This window comes from Rhinolophus hipposideros (genome assembly GCF_964194185.1).
Source record: "Rhinolophus hipposideros genome assembly, chromosome: 10".
NCBI lineage: Eukaryota > Metazoa > Chordata > Mammalia > Chiroptera > Rhinolophidae > Rhinolophus > Rhinolophus hipposideros.
The window spans coordinates 31,558,931-31,580,639 of record NC_138056.1 but is presented as its reverse complement, the minus strand read 5'-3'; the positions used below and the strand labels follow the sequence as shown (position 1 = coordinate 31,580,639).

Genomic DNA, 21,709 nt, shown 5'->3' with positions numbered 1-21,709 from the left:
GTAAGTAATCTTCATACCATATATTTAACTATAATCTAGAGCAGACATTGGCAAAAATTTGCTCCAAAGAGGCCAGATATATTTTAGGGTTTGTGGGCCACAAACAGTCTCTGGCATGTCATTGTCTTTATGTTTCTTTACAATCTTTAAAAGTGCAAAAATCTTTCTTAACTCGAGGGCCAAGCCAACACAAATATGGCCATGGGCAGGATTTGGCCTTCTAGCTAGTTTTCTTAACTTTTGCTCTAGGATGGGCCTAGCGGATGGGCCATGAATACTTTTTCTGCTTTAGATTTACCTAGCTGCTACCCTCTGCCTTATCTGTAACCCTTGTGACTTACTGGTGTTCATTTCCTGACATGTGTGGCGAGAGAGATTGACTTGGGGTGCTTTCCACGTCAGAGCTGCTAAACGTAATGAGATGAAGAAAATAGTGTGTTTCAGACGTGTGTGCAGCACACAACTCCAGAGACGAGAGTGACTGATTCTGTGTCTTCTTCTGCAGATGGCTCTTGTCATAGCAAGCATGGTGTCCGTGATTGTATACCGCCTGGCAGTCTTTGCTACGTTTGCCAGCTTTGTGGAAAGTGAAGCATCCTTGAAGCATGTCAAAAGTATCCTCACTCCTCAGATCACCACATCACTCACTGGATCCTGCTTGAACTTTATTGTCATCTTGATCTTGAATTTTTTTTATGAAAAGATATCTGCCTGGATTACAAAAATGGGTAAGCCGGCCAAATCATTAGTGGGACTCTGCAAAAGTGCTCCTACCAATATATTCATTTTGGACCATCCATATTGGATCATTACCAAGGGAGTTAATTTTTTAAAGGGACATTTTAAGATAGTTTTGCTGTATAGGAAGGCCCATAGCCTGGTACTTGAGAAAATCCCCTAACAGCTACATTCAGGCCTAGTGGAAGCGGGAAGAAGGTCTAAAAAGAAGAATTAGAACTCTGTAGATCTTTTTTATTCTTCTCTTTATCCTCCCTTGATGGGGTTAATTGAATCCTAAGTAAAATCCTCACTTTTCCCAAGGCACAGATACTTTTCATTTCTTGCGTATCGTTTTCACAAGGTATTTGATTTTGAAAACCATCACGAGAAAAATAGAACAATCAGCTTCTCCTGAATAAATCTAAAATTTAGTGCTTCTCTTTTCAGTTGCCACGTCTGAAAAACCTGGATTGTTATTATTTTTTTTAAATATTAAATTTTCTCCTTAAGCCATGAGGGAAGGTGAAGGAGTCACAGGTGAAGTGGGAGACTCACCTGTGACTCGGGGAGAGTAGCACACAGTTGCTTCCAGTCTTAGCAAGTTGGGAATAGAGCAGAGACTCAACTCAAGGCCTCAGCTTCTCTGAGTGCTCTCTCCAGGAGTTCTCCTCTAAATTCATGCAGTGACAGCATGTCCAGTGTAACCAAAAGGAGTATATTTTTCACTCAGCACTAGAGTAAGCCCTGGGAAGCAACTTTAATTAAAAATTATTCTCCAATTTGGAGTTCTGCTCTTTCAAGTTTACTTCTTTTTTTTTTTTTTCTGTGCAACAGAAAAAAAAAAAAAAATCATAGCAGATAACACCTAAAAGTGAAGAGCTTAAAAAATTGCAACTTTCTTCAATGAGAAAAATCACTCATATTCACTTTAGAGATTTTGTAGGAATGCATCTACATTTTACTAAAATGGAAGTGTTATCTGTGTCTTTAGAATAATATATGTTATTATTTCAGTATTGTTAAAATTTTCATGGATTTGGTTGGGTCAGCTCGTGCTATGGAGAGATCATCAGCTCAGACAAACAAGTTCCTTTACTATTTTATGCCTTAAGATGCTTTACTGTGGTGTGAAGAGAATCTAATAATTCCCGTAGCTTTGGAATTCATTAACTGATAGGCATGATAAGGAGAGGGAAAATGTGTATTATTACTGCCACCATTTGCATGACATTTTTTTCAAAATTAACACAGCCATTTAATTCATGAGAGGAAAACAGGATTTGGTTTGGAAATCATCCTTTGCCTTTAATATGAGTTTACTTTGTTTGAACCCGATTGAAGACAGATTGAGAGAGACAGAAAGAAAGAGAAATAGTTGATGTGTTTACAGGATATCATATATAATGTGTGGAGATGAGCATAAGGCTCTTCAGTCTGATGTGAGGCTGATTTTGACTGTGTGACTCCAGGCAAGTATCTCATCCCTCTAAATGTAAGAATGACTGCTTCCTAGGCTTCTCCAGTGATGAAATTAACACAAAGTCTCTAGTGAAAAGCCCAGCACAAATCTACAGTTAACATTGGCCTGTTATAACCAGAGTGGGAAGCATTGCAACAGGCTTTCAGAATAATATGACTAGGTAGCCACTTGTGCCAGGGATTACAAAATTTAAGGAGAAACAGAAAGGTGCATTATTAAGCCTTGGTGTTTTTTACTTACCCAGAAATTCCTCGAACGTACCAGGAGTATGAAAGCAGTCTGACCTTGAAAATGTTCCTGTTTCAGTTTGTAAATTTTTACTCATCCTGCTTCTACGTAGCTTTCTTTAAAGGGAAGTTTGTGGGCTATCCCGGAAAATACACATATATGTTTAATGTGTGGAGAAGTGAAGAGGTAAGAATTCTCTTGGGGGGTAAGATTTGTGGTTTCAGTAACTTGGTGTTAAATAAATACCTTTCTGTGTGTGTGTGTGTGTGTCAGCACTAACTCAGATTTTCTCAAGTTGCAAGAGAAGTCTAAGACGCTGACCAGGTCCACAGAGAATACTGGGCTTACAATCCTGTCATCTGATAGATTTTTCAGGTCCTTTTGGGCAAGAAGTTATATTGTGCTTATTGTTTGGTAGTAAAATGTGAGCTGTGAAATGTGATAAGTTCTATATTCCAGAAGGCTTCCTGCAAAGGATGAATGATAACTTTCTGGAGGTATAGCAGAAAGGGTAAGAGTTAAACCAAATCAGTGGTCTCCAAACCTGGCTATGCATCTAAATCACATGGAGAAAATAACAACTTCCAGCCCTAACCCAAACATAAAGAAGCAGAATTTTCTAAGAATGAGAACAAGGAATCTGTTATTAATATATACATAGATGAACCTAATGAAGCTAGCCTGGCACTGATCTGTTAGCATGCTTGGACTTGTCGAGATAAATATCCTTTTATGTCCCTTTAATAGCCATTCCAACCCAAATGTTCAGATTCTGATCTGAATTGGGATTTTTTTGTTATTGCTAAAGTCCCATCTCTCATTATTCACTTTTTGTCTGCTCACTTCTGACTAGTGTGATCCTGGAGGATGTCTAATAGAATTGACAACGCAGTTGACCATCATAATGACTGGGAAACAGATCTTCGGCAACATTAAAGAAGCCATTTACCCGTATGTATGCTTGACGAGTGTTTGTTTGATTTAAGTATCCGTGAAAGGTTTCCTCTGGAAGAAGATGGGATTCTTTGATTATCATGATACCTTTATTAGCAAATATTTAAGTCAGCAAACAAACAACGAAAACAGTAACTTCACTTTTAATCAATAGGCAAGAATGTATTAAAGTAATACAGGCTTTTAAATTTCTGTTGCTTGAGTGAAGTTGAGGGAAAGGTAATTATTCCCCTCTCCTGGGAAAATTCCACTGGGAAATATGAATGTTTTCTACATTTTCTACATGTTGCATATTATTTCTCAAGATAGCGAAAAATTAAACTCTGTAAAAAAGTATCCATTGTTCATGGACATATCTAGACAGAAAAATTGCCATGAATTGTCATGAATTGTCATGAATGAAATGCTGGTATGTGAAGGGATTGTTCCAAAAGCATAGCAATAATGAATACATGATAAAAAGAAAAACACAAAATGACAGTTGATCTCAAATATAAGATGAAAATTCTCATGCATAAAAAGAGAAAGAATCATAAGCCTGTAATCCCTCAGGGCTCCAAGTGAGGAAATGACAGTGTCAGGGTTTAGTACCTTCAGTGTAAAATGGGCTAAAAGTGCTTCGTTAAGACAGGTGACTGGCCAGTTTAACTGTATTTGAAATCAGGGACTGCTATTATCTTTGCTTATTCATAAAAGAAGGTTGAACCCCCACCCCCTTCTGTTCCCACCCTGCCCTCACAGCTACACAGTGCTCCTTTGGTTCTATTTCATGTGCTGACAAAGAAAGAACATAGACTTTTCCTTTCACATAGTATTTGATATACCACATACCTAATATTGCCACAGAGAAATAACTCCAAACTGTTATTTTAAGTCCTTATCTAGATTGAGAACCTGGAGGGCAGAATGGAGGTAATGTCTAAACCAAACACAAGAGGGAGAATAAATATGCAAAAAGAGGAAAAGAGACGGGAAGTAAAAGAAAAAAAGAAATGAGTAAAATTAAGCCTACAAACCAATATTCCAAAACTTATGATGAGATTTAATGCTACCAAAGCTGCTAAGAAAATCCATTTTTAGAAAATGAACTCACTCTAAGCTAAAAGATTCTAGCAAAACCTAAAAACATAAAAGGAAGTGATATTGTCATTTAAAAGGATTGGGAAATAAATGAAAACAGATATAAATGAAACAAGAACACATAAATACGAAAAAGAATCAATTATACATAAATGAAAAATCATACTTTAAATAAAGAGTACAATAGATGGGATCAGTTACAGACTGGACACAATTGAAGAATGAACTTGTGAATTGGAAAATAGTACTGAGAAATTCCCACATTGTACACTGCAATAGAAAGACAATGGGATTAAAAAAAAATAAAGTGACAGGATGCTATGTTAATAGGCTTCTACTTAACCACATGTAGAAAGTTCCAGAAAAAGAAAATTAAGTAAATGGGAGAGAAAAAAATTCTTTGAATAGGTAATTGCGGAAAGTTTTTGGAACATATCTGGAACAAACATGAGTTCCAGATATGAAAATGAATCCTGAGTATGAAGCAAGATAAAAAATTTCACACCCAGATACGTTATGGTGAAACTACAGAACATCAGACATAGTCAATCTTAAAGGCTTTCCAAAGAAAAAGAAATGTATTCTACATTATCAACAGATTTCTCACTAATAGCATTAGATGCAAAAAACAGTAGAGTACTTTCAAGATTCTGAGTGAAAATAATGTTCACCTTAGATTTCTAGAACCAGATTAACTATTGTATAAAGTGCAGATGAAATTGAGGCATTTTAAACATAAAAGAACTGTGAGTTTCCATTCATAGACCTGACCCTCATTGGAAGAATAATGTAAGATGTACTTGAGCAAGGACACAAAATAAAAGTGTAGGATGCAAAAAAACATTGGTCAGTACAGAAATTTTTAGCTCCAGAAAAATGAAATACTTTGGTATAAATCTAAAAAATAATGTGGGACTCATATGCTGAAAACTATAAATCCTGATGAAAAAAATTATTTTATCTATATAAATGGAGAGAAAAGTGTTCATGGATTGGAAGACTCAACCTAGGAAAGATGCCAATTATCCTCCAAATTGATATATAGATTTATATATTGATATATATTTGATTGTTATTCCAATCAGAATAGCAGCATTTTATAGACATAGACAAGCAGGTTCTAAAATTTATATAGAAGGCAAAGGAACTAGAATAGCCAAAACAATTTTCATAAAGAAGAATAAGATTGAAGACATTACACTACTCGATTTTAAAACTTACAGTAAAACTATGTTAATCATGACAAAGGAATTGGTGAAAGGATAGATATATACAAGGGGTGCCAGAAAAATGTATACACATTTTAATAAAGGAAAACTATTAAAATTGTAACACTCAATACATACTGATAACAAAAGATGAATACAAGTCATGTTTGACTTCTGCAATTACGAGAGGTGCTCAAAGTGGTTACCATCAGCGTCCAAACACTTCTGATTATGGCGAACTACTGCTTGATCTGCGTTGATCAAAGTGTCCACTTGTATACCTTTTTTTGGCACCCCTGGTAACTCAATGGAACAGAGTAGAGATTACAGATATAAATCTACACAAATAAGGCCATTTTATTATTGACAGAGGTGCAAAAACAATTAAAGAAAGAATAGTCTTTTCAACAGCTGTTGCTAGAATAATTGGACAGCCATGTGTAAAATAATGAAACTTGATGTAAATCTTACACCTCATTCAAAAATTAACTAAAAATAAATTATGATGATAAATCATTTTTAAGAAAGCAAAGAAGTGATTATTATAAAATTTGAGATAGTGGTTACTATGTGGGGACCAAGGAGTTTGTAATTGGAATGGAGCACATGGAAGCCCTTCTGGAATCTTGGCCAAGTCCTCTTTCTTGAACTGGGTGGTCTCTGATACCCATCTGTTTCATATTTTCTCAAAATTCTCAGGTGTTCTGTTTCCTTTTCAGCATTCTTTTATCTCTTTGTATTGTAGTTTGGATATAAGCAGTATAAAAGTGTTCTTTTTAATCCACACTGGCTACAGTACTTAATATTGTCTTATTTGTTAATTTTTGCCAATTTGGAGAGTATAAATGAAATCTCATTTTGGTCTTATTTTGCATTTCCCTGATTAATAACATGAATGAGCATTTTTTTTTTTGCCATATGTTTCCTCATCAATGAAATGCTTATTCATGTTGTTTACCCATTTTTCTACTTGTCTGATTTTTTCTTATTGATTTGTAGGACTACTTTATAACTTCTGGTTACTTTGTTTTTGTTTATTTGGTTATAGGTGTTGCAAATATTTTATCCCAACATAAGTTTTGTCTTTATTTTTTAATAGTGTCTTTAGACCACAGTTTCTAAACCTCAGCACTAATTGACATATTTTAGTCCAAAGCATTTAGGTAGATGCTTAGTTGTGGGGGTCTGCCCTTTTCATTGTAGGATATTTAGCAACATCCTTGATTTCTACCCACTATACAGATGTCAGTAGCCCACCTTCTCCCCAGTGTGACAATCAAAAATGTCTCCAGATACTACAAATGTATCATGTGGGATAAATCACTCCCAGTTGGGAACTACTGCTGTAGATGGACAAAAGTACATACTTTTAATATATTAGAATTTATGAATCTTTTATGGGCTCACATTTTTTTTATCTTATTTAGTAAATCCTTTCTTACCCCAAGGTCAAAAAGATATTCTCATGTATTTATTTCTTAATTGTTTAAACATTTTAACATTATTATCTTTTTCTTTTAAATTCTTAATGTATAAGGAAAAAATTTTGCGTTTGCTATGAAATTGAAATTTAATCTTTCATGCACATGGTAAAACACACATACATATATTGTTGGTTACCATTTATTGAGAAGTTTCTCTTCCCCACTCTCCATGATCTACAGCACCATTTATGTCATATAGCAAGTTCAAGGCTATTACTAGGTCTTCATTCCATTCCATGATGTGTCTGTCCCGGCACCAATACTACACTCTCTTAATAGGGTTTTATGATAAATCTTGATATCTGTTGTGAAATGTTTTACCAACTTATTCTTCATCTATAGAAATAGCTTAGCTATCCAGTCTTTTATAAATTTTAGAAACATGTTGTCAGATTTGACATGGAAAAATATTTTTTTTTATTGAAATTACATGTGTTTCATTAAAATTGAATTACAGTTTCATTAAAATTGAATTACAGTGTCAATAAAAACAACTGACAATTTTATAATGCTGAGTCTTTTTATTCATGAACACTTATTTTGGATTTTAATGACTTTAAATGAAGATTTAAGCTTCCACATATAGGTCAAATAAATCTTTTGTCAAATCCAATTCTAAGTATTTTTAATTTAAGTTCCTATTATAAATGGCATCTTTTTGAAAAAAATATGTTTTCTACCTGTGTTTTGTGGGTATGTAGGAATGAAATATATTGATATATTCTACTAGTACTTCTAATAATTTTGTCTAATTTCATTTGAGTTTTCTATGCAGATAATCTAATCATGTGATTGTTAATCATTGATTTCCCCTTCAATTCCAACTCCTTTGCTTTTTTCTTTTTCATCTTATTGTGCTGGCTAAGTTCGCCAGTAGAGTCTTAAATTTGATCATGCCCACTCTTATTTTGTTCTTGATTCTAAAGGGAATGCTATTTAGAATAGGGAACTTTCCCTTTTATGAATGATATTTGCTCAGGATTTTGGTAGAGGTTTAATAGGTGCTTGAAATATATCAAGTGCAGTTTTCTGCAGCGATCGACGTGATTTTATATTTTGCTCCTTAAATTTGTTAATGTAGCCTGTTACATTGATTGATTTTTTTTTTTTTTTTTAGTAAAAAACCTTTCTGTTCCTTAAAGTAATCCAAAATTATCATGATATTAGGTTGGTGCAAAAGTAATTGCGGTTTTTGCAATTATTTTTAACCGTTTAAACCGCAATTACATTTGTACCAACCTAATATATTACTTTTTTTATATAATGTGGAAATTAGGTAATATTTTGTTTAGGATTATTGCATTTATTTTCATATGTTAGATAAGCCTCCGCATTTCTTTTGTCATGAATTTCTGTTGTAACCAATTTCTCATTTCCTTGAGTGTCCTTCTTAGTATCATGAGAATCTACAGGTTAGTGAATTAAACAGAAAAAAAAAAACGTCCTGTAGTGACCCTCTCCTCTACATGCACTTTACCAGAACTGTCTCTGGGTAAATATATTTCAATGGGGAGATTCAGAGTTGTTTTATTTTCTTAATCACCTCAATAAAGAACTTTTGACCTCAGCCTGTGTTGTGAAAAGAATATTAGACTTAATGTGGACTTTAGCTGTAGCCATGTCTCTGCTTTGCTCTGTGATCTTAGGTTATGTAATCTCTCTTACTGCCAACTTCTAGATCAAACACTCTGATTTTGTGACACCCCCTACACACACACACACACACACACACACACACACAAACACACACACACACACCTTTTCTAAAAACTATTTCATATATTACTTTTATCACTTCCAATAGTTTTATTCTGAACTGGTGGAGACGCCGAAAAGCTCGGACCAACTCTGAAAAGCTATACAGCCGATGGGAGCAGGATCATGACCTTGAAAGTTTTGGATCTCTTGGGCTATTCTATGAATACTTAGAAACAGGTAATTTTCAATCACTTATATTGAAACATAGAGTCAGGCTGAGTAAAATAAGTGGTTTTTCAGCTCTTGATAAAGCTCCTCCCTTGTACGTAGTAGGTGTTCAACAAATCATCAGATGGTGGATGAGAAGGTAGATGGAAGGATATAGAAAAGATTGGTTCAACGTTTACATTACCCATGAAATAGACTGCAGAATGAAATTTTGTTTCAAAGTACCAGTCTTTGAGATATTTTTCCTATCAAATGAATGCTAATATTGCTGAACCAAATGAAGTAAGGATCACTAATAACTGTCTCAAATTAGCTTAAATAGCCAATTTATCCTTTTGTTTGCCTCAGTGACATCTCAGAGAGAGAATGAGTTGGAAAACATTTCCAAAGTCTTACATACTTTTAGTGTATGTCTGTTATTTTGGGCTGAAAAGAAGAAGACTAAAATTAATTATTCAAGGGAAACCCAAACAGAACACAATAAACGCGTTAAGATATTCTAAGGACTGAACACAGAAAAGAACTTGAGGTGAAATTTTAGGAGAGAGAATGATGGGGACGGCTTGTGTAGTCTACTCAGAGTGTTAGCTTTCGGTGACTTTGCATGGAATGAAGGAAGACAATTTCTTAAGCTTATTCTTAAGGCTCATAAAATCATGGTTAAATGAATGAGAAGACTTGATGATTAATGATTCTCCACTGTAATGCGTACACATGATACCTGGTTTGCAATAGGACATTTAGGACAAATAGAACATTTAGGACAAATAGAAAGAAGTCTGTTAGTACAGGTGGCTGTAAAATTAGGTAGTCCTTGCTTTATGAGGTGATAAGGCTGTAATTTTTTAAATGTGTAAGTTCCAAATGAATTTGTATATAAATCCATCAGAGATTATCACTGAAATTAAAAGACGAAATCAAGATTTCATAAGATTAACGATCATTTATTGAGACACAGCTAAGAGTTAATTTATTCTGGATGTGTTACATGCATTATCTCTAATCTTGAAACATTCTACGGAGTAGTCATTATTCACTACGTTTCATTTTAGAGGATACTGAAACGTAGATAGGTTAATTAATTTGCCATGGTCCACAAAGGTTTTAGGTAAAGATCTGAATTTGATCCTGAAAAGTCAAGCTGTTTCTGCATAATATTTCCTCTTAACTTTTTAACTCTTGGTTCAATAGAGAGAGCAAGAAAAGAGGCAATTTGTTCACTTGGTTTAGTAGATGACAATGCTGAGTCCTAGGAACAAATTTTATGAGAAAAGCTGAAATCCAGAAACACTTGAGATTCATCTACAACTAGAGGATTAGTGGAAAATTCTTTCTTCCTTCCTCCAATGGAAAGCCATTCCTGTATCTCTTTTATTTTTTTCTTCACTCATGTGGGAAGCTGGACTACCAGTTGATGACTCTTTTATCCCAAACATTGTTGGAAACAAAAGAACAAAAATGGGGAGCAAAGCCAGCTTACACCGGTGTTAATTCTAAATGAGGAAAGAGAGTAAAACTTATTGAGAAAGCTGTTAAGACAGTACAGAGGATCAGGACCTTAACAAATAGCAAATTCCAGAAACCGTATCTTTCCTTTGCCCACGTGAAATTTCTATATATTTCTGAGGCTTTAGATGATTCATTTTCTGGTTTATTTTCAAATATCTTGTTTTGTGCCACCGTTTTATGTGTTAGTGTCTTCAAATCTTACATAATACATTCATTCATAAGGCTTGTAGTTGGGTACTTTTCTATACCCAGCACAGGATGGCTAATGGAAGTATGCAAATTAATCAGTCATTATCCATGATCTGAAAAAAGTACCTAGATTAGCAATACAGGAAAACGTGATTACCCCATTAACGTGGCAATACTGATGTAAAGGCTAGACCAGCATAGACCTAAACATAGCCTATAAAAAAAGACTATGCTTTAAGAAGACTGTCTTATCTAAGAAGAACAGATGCTTTCCTCAGACAAGCAGAACTCAAAAGAAACACCAGGGACGGAAGTGAGTTATGCATGCCCTGTTTCTCCTTCCTAGCCTAGCAAGCAAATAAATCTCTCTGCTTCTTATGGGGAGGAGGAAGTGAACAGATGGAAAGAGGCCTGTAGTGTTTTGCTTGTGCAAATCCTTCCAAAAGGAAGGAAGTGGCAAGAGCTGGGCAGAATGTTCCCCCTGTTCCCTTCCCCAATAATGAACTTATGGATTTTTCTTTTTTCCCTACAGTTATCCAGTTTGGATTTGTGACCTTATTTGTGGCCTCTTTTCCTTTGGCTCCTCTTCTTGCTCTCTTGAATAATGCTATAGAGATCCGGGTGGATGCCTGGAAACTTACTACTCAATACAGGAGACCTGTCGCTGCGAAAGCTCACAGCATAGGTGTCTGGCAAGACATTCTTTATGGAATGGCCGTCCTTTCTGTTGCCTCTAATGTAAGTAGACCTATTTTGGTGAGGTGACTATTTTGTTTTGTTTTCTTGGGGATGGGGAGCATTCATAAAGCTAAAACATCCCTAAACTTTTATGCACTAAACAACATAGAGAAATCTGTGACATGTAAGCTCTTAGAAATGCAAGTAAAATAATAAAGCCACTCTCATCAAAATACCATGATACAGTTTCATGGCATGTGACAAAATAGACAGGAAATGAAAAATGGTATAAAGGATTTGGATCATAATATGAAAGCTTGATTATACTCATGTATCATTGTATACTACAAACAGAGAATATACAACATTGACATGTTATGTCTATGGAACACTTACTGAAAAATGAAAACTGAATTCCCAAAAGCAGACAATGTACAATGCATATTCACCTACATAATAGTATGAAAATTAAAGTTGATAATAAGAGTCAAAAAAAGAATAAGCAACTACTTACCATTCACAATTCTGAGTCAACTTTATTATATAAAGAGAAAACAAAATTGAAATTATGGAGAGCACTTAATTAAAATGAAAACCAATAGGAATCAGCTAAAATCACAGGAAGAGAAAATTTATAGCAATAAATGCTTTTATTTTAAAAAAGAAGCCTGGAAAACATGAGCTGAGCATGTAACTTAAAAACTAAGGAAACAAAACTAATCAGTAGAAAGTAGTTAAGAATTAATAAAGATATAATCAGGAATAATCAAATTAGAAAACAAACAAGAACAATATAATTGTTAAGTAAATCAAGAGTCGGCTCGTTGAAAAAACAACTGAAATAAGCAAAACTCCAAAACTCTCAAACAAAGAAAAAAGAGTAGCAAGATACAGGTGAGAAAATTGAGAGACTATTATGTGTGTATTTATTCCAATAAATTTTAAAATCTATTTGAAATTGTCACTTTTTTAGAAAATAAAAGCTGTCAAAGTGTATTCAGCAAGTGATAGAAAACCTGAATGGACTGGTAGTTATAGAAGTAAATTAAAAGTTTTTAAAATCTACCATTGAAAATGTAGATGGCAGAGCCAGATGGTTTTAAATTGACTTATCTACCTGAAGGAAACATGTTATTTATACTATTTAGAGCTTAGGAAAGTATGGGGAAATACCATTCTCTGAAATCAAATACTGAAATTAATTGCGCTGAACTGTGGGAAATATACCAGCTCATGGTCTGTCTCTCCATTCCCTCCCCACCAACTCCCCCCCTACCCACACCCACACACATACACACTGTCTTAGCCTCTAGAGTTGGTCTAGGCAAGTTCATTTGGTTAAAGACAGTACAATTGCTCTGAAATAACAAGAAATGTAAGAAATAGAAAGGCATGGTGAAAAGAGCATGGTTTTTGGAGGTTCAGTTTTCAACTTAGTCACTTTCTAGCTATGAAATCTTAGAATACCTGTCATATACTGTAAATGAGCTATTTCATGTTTTAGGCCAAAGACTTATATATTAATGTGATTTGTAATAACACTTTAGTCATTTTGCATCCATATCGTACATAGAACTGAGAGATATACAAATCAGACATTTCTAAAACTAGATTATTAGCTCATAATCTCCTTCTTGCTTTGTCCTTTAGGCTTTTATTGTTGCATTTACATCAGACATCATTCCCCGTTTAGTTTACTTATATGCCTACTCAACAAATACCAGTGACCCTTTGAAAGGATACGTCGATAACAGCCTGTCAGTATTTCTGGTAGCTGATTTACCAAACCACACTGCGCCTTCGGAGAAAAGAGACTTCACCACTTGCAGGTTTCGTCTTGTTTTCTTAGGTTTTCATTTTACCCTTTAAATGTACTCCTTGAGTTCTCTATATCCTTCATGACTTACAATGTAAGAGATTTCCTTGGGGTAATAAAAATCCTGGATAAATAAAGTGCATCAATTCTAGAATTCGCACATTGTATCATTCTGATTTGGAAAAGTCAAATGTCCTAAACTAAGAGAATATTATGGGTAAATAATATCACTTTGAATTGTTTCTTATTTCCTAAAATTATTGGAAAGATTTCTCACCAGTAAGTGCCAGTTGATCCCAAGTTGTAATATCTATAGGTGATACAGCATGATTGTATTTTATATGCATTTAACCTACTTGAATTTAACTATAGGTCCTCAAGAAAAGATAGAGTGAGAAAGAAGTAAAAACATGATTAGTTTACCACCCATCCCACTTGAAGGGTTTCTTCTATATAGGGAGTGTGAAAATAGATTTGTGAACCTACTGTTTCCACACTTAGTGTCTCATGTATTGTGAGGATCTTTTCACTCTAAGTTTTAAAGAATATATGTATATAATGTTTATGTAATGTGTATAGAATTATTTTACTATATTTTATTACATAGGAAGACAGATGATAGATAGATAGATAGATAGATAGATAGATAGATAGATAGATAGATAGGATATCAAAGCCCCTTAAGTCTTAAACCAAGTCCTTCATGTTGGATTCCAACAAAGAAACAGTAGAATGTTGCAACACAGGTAGATAGAGCCTGGTTATATTGCATATTTGCATATAGAGCCATCAGCATAGTCTTTAAGAGCAGATTTCTTTGTGTCATCACTTCCTGACTGGACTAAAGCATTGAAGAACATCAATGTCTAGCAACTTTGTAGAAAATGATGATCTTACAAAGTTGAGTACTAGGAAAACTCCAGAAAGATGGTAAGGAAAACAAAAACAATGCAGTGTCAGATAAGCCAAGAGAATATAGAGTTTCAAGAAAATAGAAAAGGTCAACGATATTGAGTTCTATTCTTGAAAGATCAAATAAGATGAGGATTAAAATGTCCCTTCAATTTAATGACAGGACACAATCTGTTATGCTGGGGTGATGGGTAGAACTAATCATGTTAAGGAGTAAGAAAAGAGGGAATGGAGATAGCAAGATTTATCTTTGAAGGTCAGGAAAGGAGTTTCCACTGTGTCTCCTGCTGCATTTACACTGTACCTAAGAAACATTTGGCCATGATTTTTATCTGTACAGGAAAGATAAGTGTTTAATAATATTATGATAATACTATAATTAGAATCATTATCTTACTATGACTTGACTTTTGTTGTCAACTAATAGGGTCTCTTGAGGAATGATAAGAATTTATGCTAGGTCTCTCTGTTTGAAGCCATAGCTAATTTTTTGCATTTCTGTTTTTCAGGTATAGAGATTACAGATATCCTCCCGAGCACGATCAGAAGTACTCTCATAATATGCAGTACTGGCACGTCCTTGCCGCCAAGATGACGTTCATCATAGTTATGGAGGTGAGCCTTTAACTTTCATTCCAGTTTGTCTCCCTGTCGTCAGATGTTTCCAAAAGTACCTGCTCAACAGAAAGTTCACATTATCTTAAATTGTTTTGACAGAAGGATTTGTTGTCATAAAAAGTGCTTAGCGATATTTTCAGTACAATGGATTGCCTGATTTTTCACTTACTATTGTTGAGGATATCACGGTGACAGAAAAGAAAAAAATATGACCTCATTCCTTGAGGTCAGGAAAAGGGCAGAGGACCCACTGATTTTACTGAATACCTGTTATATACTGATTCCGGAGGCTATAATAATAACCTTGTAAGTTAGACTTTATGACTCAGCCTTGAAAAAATTAATCTGAGACTCAGCAAAATTAGGTATTTGGTTTAATGATAATCTCCTAATAGTAGACCTGGGTTTCAATGCCAAATGACTCACTCCCAAGCTTCTGCTCTGTCCACTATATTATGTTTCCTCCCTTTGGAATATCTAGTACTATTATGAATGTAGGACATGCAATAAAAGATTTAATATAGTGCTCACTTCGGCAGCACAAATACTAAAATACAGAGGTGGTATTTGACTAAGCTGCAAATTGAATGCTACATGAAGGCCAATAAGGAAGAGATAAACAATGTAACGCACTTTTTCTCTGTACAGTAAAGCCCAGTAATGGACAAGTCTGTGCAAACACACACAAATTCCAATCAGTTTTTGTTTAACTTATTTTATTTTTATTAAGGTTATACATGTAATTAATTTTAAAAAGTCAAATAATTCTACATGATGAAAAAGAAAGCAGTCTTACGTAATATTCCTCTCCGTGTTTTTCCTCTCTCTCTCTCTCTCTCTCTCTCTCTCTCTCTCTCTCTCTCTCTCTCTCTCAGTTCTTTATGAATTTATCACTGTTTCATTTCCATGTTTTTCATCACAAGTTTAGATCACCTTTCAGTCTGGTAAATTGCACTAGGAATGTCCTGATGTTTTGTTCTTGTTTATTTATTATTATTACTAACTTTTTAATCATCCCAGGCTCTGATTCACCATCATTCTGAGACTTGTCTTCGCCTTCTCTTGTATAAAACACTATTTTTTCTGCAATCTATGTTTCTCCCATTCTTAGATTTCTAGCTTATTTTAAGAAAGCACATCTTTCAGTAATTTTGTGAGGAAAATACAGATGGTCAGTTTTTGAGATCTTGAATACTGAAAATTTCTTTTCTTTCCTTATTGATGATTAAGATCTGATCTAAGGATGATATAGATCATCCTTATAGATGATGTAGATGATTGAACTATACAATTCAAGATTGGTAGTTATTTTAACCTGAAAATTTCTCAGCAATCTTTCTATATGTATTCCTGAAACTTTTGAAGATATTGCTCTATTTTCTGTCAGCTTCCAGTATTGTTATAAAATGCAGTACCATTCTGATTCCCCAGTCTTTGTTTATGATCTTTCGTATACCATACTCTGAGAATTCTCTCACTAGTCCTTCTTTTATGAAACTTCACCAGGCAGTTCCTCTATAGTGGACAATATTGATTGTTCTGGACCCTCACGAAACCCTGTGGATCTGAAAACATGCTTAACCCTTCAAGTTGAGAAAACTTGCTTGTATTCTTTCTCCGATAATTTCCTTCTATTTTCTGTTCTATCTTTCTGGAAGTTCTATTATTCAGATGTTACACTTCCTCTTTCGAAATTTTAATTGTCATTTATATTCTCTTCTACAAACAGACAGATTTATATCTTTGTTTTTTTCTGTTTTACTGTTCTTTTGCTCTCTTTGTTATCTCTGTTTCCTCTTTGTTCCTGTTTTTGTGTTTCAGTCTTTTTCTTTCATGTTAGATACTTTTTTTACTTATTCAGTGGTTCTTTGCCATCGGCTTATATTTAAGAGTGAAGCAATGAAAGCTGATTATAAGCTTTGTATGCATACATAAGGAATGCTGCTTGGTGAGTTTCACTGTAGTGTGATAAGGTAGAGATGGGACCTTTTCATTTGAGACCTACAAAATTTTGATATCTATAGTTCTAATTTCGCAGACTAGTTATTTTCCCCAGGGAAAAATCCTCCAACCTTCTGTCTGTCGAGCTGTTTCATTGCTGCCTATGTTCTGAGAGCTGAGCAAGGCAGAAGGGACTAAGGATCTCAGAAGTCAGTAGGCTGAATTTCACTTAGTTGCCCTGTTTTCAATACGGTGCCACGTATCCGTCCTTTACCATCACTGGTGCTTCTGAATCCATAGTTTCTGTTTTAATTTCAGTTGCTTCCAGGGTAGGATTGGGGAGAAGTAATACCTGGAAATGGATGGGAAAGAGGTTCTGAAAATTCAACTGCTTTTCATACACATTTTTTAGCTAATCCTCTTGTTATCAACTCCTCCCACACTTAAGCCTTCAGAGCCTTTAATGTCTTTATTCCTACCATCACCATATCACCAATTGCAAGTGTAAGTGCCACCTTTCTTTACTTTCTTGAGTTGGTTATCACTATTCCCTCCCTTTTCTTTTTGTCTTTGTGAGTTGTACCATTGTTTTCAATTCATTTGCAAATATTTCATTAGGTTTTCAGGAGTGAGCATAAAGAGTATATTCAATAACCATGTTCAACTGGAATTTCTGTATTACATGTTTTAGTATATATTTCTTTATTTAATATTTGTTGGTCTCTGTAGGAAAGTTCCAGGACAGGGACCCTATATTTTGCTTTCTCTTGTATCTCCTGTGTTGAGCACATTTTATTGAATGAATTAAATGATTTGAAAGAACTTTTTGCTGAACATTTGACAATTCTAACAGTGTCTCTGATTTTCTATTATGTTTCCCTCTAGCACATTGTGTTTTTAGTTAAATTTTTGTTGGCCTGGATGATCCCTGATGTTCCAAAAGATGTTCTGGAGAGAATCAAGCGAGAAAAGTTAATGACTGTCAAGATTATCCATGACTTTGAGCTTAACAAATTAAAAGAGAACTTGAAAATGGATTCTAATGAATTTGCCAAGGAAGTCATGATTCAGGAAAACAAAGTACAGCTGGCTAAATCAACAATTTAGTCAACATAATGAGTACGCAGCTGGTTGCCTGTCTGGCTTCAGTTTTCCAAACTGGGGCCAGAGGCCAGAGCCATGTGTCAATTTTACCCCTTCGTCTTCTGTTTCTTAAAGTTTTTGTACACTTTTATAGAGGCCAGCTTTGAGATTGGAAGAATAGCACTTGTCTGCTCCGTGGGCTGGGCCCTCCCTAGAGATTATTTCCTAGGATTCTGTAAATGATTCTTAAAAGTGCATGAGGACTCAGAATATTGGAAAATCATCGAATGTTGCAGTTATAGTAAAACGCTGGACTTGGGCTGTCCTATCACCTTCTAGTGCATCTGCACATTTTCATGGTCTTTTAGTGGGTTATTTTATATCTCTTTTTCCATCAAGAAAAATGTTGGGACAAAAAGTAAAGAAGTGAAGGGACCTAATGAGCCACTTTTTCCTGCCATTTTACACTACACAAATGAAAAACCAAAATCAGATGACATAAGAAATGCACATATTAAAAACACTGGGTAAATATCATAGCAAGGGTTTGTTTCTGAAATTGTCCTGAATAAATTAAACTTCCATCAGAATTCCAGGTGGTCCTTCTGGGTAAATACAGAATTGATTTTTCAAGAGAGTTTGGGTTTCAAACGTTTGGGTTTCAACAAAAGACCAAGTCAGTAATTTAAAGATAACATTTTGGTAACAGTAGTTTCAAAACTAGACTGTCTTGTCTGGAACAGAGCATTAAGTTATTAGATTGCTTCAGGTCTTCACATTATAGAAGAGTGAATGTCTCTTCTTAGCAGCTAAGGAATGCAAGACAATGTATATTGATTAATTTATTGACCTTAATATAAAAAAGCCTTTGAATTATTTTAAGAAATTATTTGTCTTCTGCAATGCCTGTTTTACATCATGAAGCCTGTTTGAGTTAACTTATAGCTCTTCTTATAAGTTAGGTACAAGTTGTTTATGAAATATGATCTCTTTGTTTAAAGCAATCTCAAATCTTTTAATGAATTTACAACCTTTCCTATTGATTCATCCCTTCAAAATCGGCTTTTGTCCTGTTGGTTTCTGCCATCACCATATCACCAATTGCAAGTTTAAGTGCCACATTTCTTTACGCCCTTGAGTTTGTTATCACTATTTCCTCCCTTTTATTTTTGCCTTTGTGAGTTATACCATTTTTTAAAATTCCTTTGCAAATATTTCATTAGGTTTTCAGGAGGGAGCATAAAGAGTATATTCAATAACCATGTTCATCTGGAATTTCTGTACTACATGTTTGAGTGCCTTGTCCCCATGCCTTTGACACACAAGTGGTATTGTGGTTGTTGATTTAATGTGATGTAAAATCTCAAATGGGAGCCGGCTTTAGAGAAGTTGGCAGTTTAACATCAATCAAAGAGTTTAATACCAAAAATGGATCAACTAAGTAAGAAGAAGGTGGCGAATTTGATAGCTAAGTGAAAAAAAATTTTATTGAATAGTTTCTCTTGTACTTAGTCCTATGTTACATGTACGCTAGTTCTTGTTTTTCTTTCCCTTAAAAAATGGCTTTATTTATATTTTTTAACACTATAGAGTGAGAGATACACTTCATTTATATATTATTTGAATCTCTAGTTTCAAATTACACTTCGGTTCCAAAAGAATAGTGTTTTTAATTGCACATGAAAGAAGAAACTTTATCACATGATTTTTTTTAAAAAGTAGTGTTTCGTTATTTGATGCTAATATATTTTTGTGGAATTGTCAGTATTAAGAACTGAGGATTATGAATTTTATAAAACCATTGAGACAGTTTCCCCAATATTGGCAGTAATGATTTGCCCTCCATTGGGTAGATTTTATGAATATCTTTGTGTAATTTGGAATGATTTCATTATTGAAGCATGATTTCACCTGTGGAGGAGATATATTTCTTGGTTGAGAAAACCTGTCAGTATTACTATTACACAGATGCAGTACCTTTGGCTTGTTAAACTCTGCGTTACTACGATGTTGCACATTGTGCACGGCTCATATTGCTTTCTTTATGGGTGCTAATAAACATAAGAGTGCGGAAATTGGTTTCTTACAGCTTTTAATTTGTATAGCCTAACAGTATTTATAGAGCTATATTGTAAGAATATACAATCTCAAAAAAAAAAAAGAATATACAATCTCACAAAGTTATCTGTACACTGCAATCTTAAACCAACTCAAATGTCGGATTTCTAGGATGTATGGAGAGAACAAGAGAGGAAATATTTTTTTTTCATGTTCATACTATTTATTTTGTTTTTTTCTTTTTTTCTTTTTTTTTCTTTTTATTAGTTTCAGGTGCACAAGACAAGGTACTACTTAGATGTTCATCATTTATATCCCTCACACTGTGGACCCCCCCCACCCTCCATTCCCCCATCCACTATCCCTCCAACCTCGCATCGAGCCATCACATTATATATATAAAATTATAGTTGGCATTCATTATTGTTTAGCTTCCGGTGTACAGTGCCATGATCAGGCATCCATAGTATCTCTGAGGTGGTCTCCCAAATGGGACACGTGTCCATCGGATACCCTACTAAGATCAGTTAATAGTTCCTATGATTGGTAGTCTCCCTTTAAAATATTATCAATAAATATTTTGTATTTATGTTTCGATATTCTACCAAGAACTTGCTCCTTGTTTCACAGGTTTTAAAATGAAATAGAAGTATTCATCACTTTCCTAAAAGCTTGTAGCCAAAATCTGAAGCCAAATTGACCCGGATAGATTTGTCTTATCTAATTAAACCCACTGGCTATTATGAAAGGGCTGAATTAAGAGCACCTGACTACCACATGTAAGTTGATATTTATCAGCACGGCAGATGTTTTTATCATCCAATCAAACCCATAGTTATTTTTTCAGAAATGTTCCGGAAGCATTTGAGATTTTTAAAAAATAATTTTAAGTGCAAAAGCCGAAAAATACATAACTCTTTGCAAATGTCATCTCTAATCCTTGCCTTCATCAGTTTTTCTTTGAGCACAAGAAGCAGAATCCACTTCAAAACATTTATTTTAGAGGAATCCATCAAGAAGGAAATATCTTAATGAAATGGAATGCTGCATCTCATGACTTCTCCTGGATTTAGCATTCTTCTTTTATCTACCCTGTTTCCCTGAAAATAAGACCTAGCTGGACAATCCGCTCTAATGCATCTTTTGGAGCAAAAATTAATATAAGACTCAGTCTTATGTTAGATAAGATCCAGTCTGGTATTATAGTAAATCCAGTCTGGTATTATAGTAAAATAAGACTGAGTCTTATATTAATTTTTGCTCCAAAAGACGTATTAGAGCTGATTGTCTGACTAGGTCTTATTTTCGGGTCTTGTATTAATTTTTGCTCCAAAAGACACATTTAGAGCTGATTGTCCGGCTAGGTCTTATTTTCAGGGAAATACGGTAAGCCGTGAAGCAAGTTATCAGGGGAAAAAAGGAAAGATGATGATAAAGAAGAGAAGGGCCAGAGGAAGGAGATGAAGGAGTTCTCACCTTACAAACCTGTGCCTATTTCCTTGGGGAGAGAGATGTTGTGAGGCAGCCTCTCTGTGCAGCCGTGGAGACAAGGGGGGTGGGCGGTGTAAAAGAAATGTCTCTTTCCTAAGCCATCTAATGAGGGTGAGAGAAAAGCCAGATATTTCAAGTTGGAAACTATTGTGTCAAAAGTAAAACTGATTCCAAAAGTGATTTTATAGTGTCAAATGTTATGTGTAGCCCTGGATCTCTGTTGATTGACTCCAGTTGAGGGTGAGGAATTTGTAGGGCTCATTCAAAAGAGGAGTCTATTGTTTTGAAAAAAAACTCATCTATTTGTTTTCAACTAGTTGTTATAGTATCAAAT

General features: G+C 34.6%; 1 protein-coding gene across 2 annotated transcripts in view; it reads left to right on the top strand.

Annotated features, from left to right (window-relative positions):
- The window catches only part of ANO5 (anoctamin 5), a 74,200-nt gene extending 54,225 nt beyond the window's left edge, over nt 1-19,975 (top strand). For both annotated transcript variants that reach the window (XM_081063810.1, XM_081063809.1), the window contains 8 exons: nt 506-728; nt 2,445-2,614; nt 3,282-3,379; nt 8,959-9,089; nt 11,311-11,516; nt 13,107-13,285; nt 14,694-14,799; nt 17,629-19,975. In XM_081063810.1, coding sequence (XP_080919936.1) covers nt 506-728; nt 2,445-2,614; nt 3,282-3,379; nt 8,959-9,089; nt 11,311-11,516; nt 13,107-13,285; nt 14,694-14,799; nt 17,629-17,850 — 1,335 coding nt within the window. In that variant the 3' untranslated portion in view covers nt 17,851-19,975. The remainder of the gene's footprint in view (nt 1-505; nt 729-2,444; nt 2,615-3,281; nt 3,380-8,958; nt 9,090-11,310; nt 11,517-13,106; nt 13,286-14,693; nt 14,800-17,628) is intronic.
- The last annotated feature ends 1,734 nt before the right edge of the window (nt 19,976-21,709 follow it).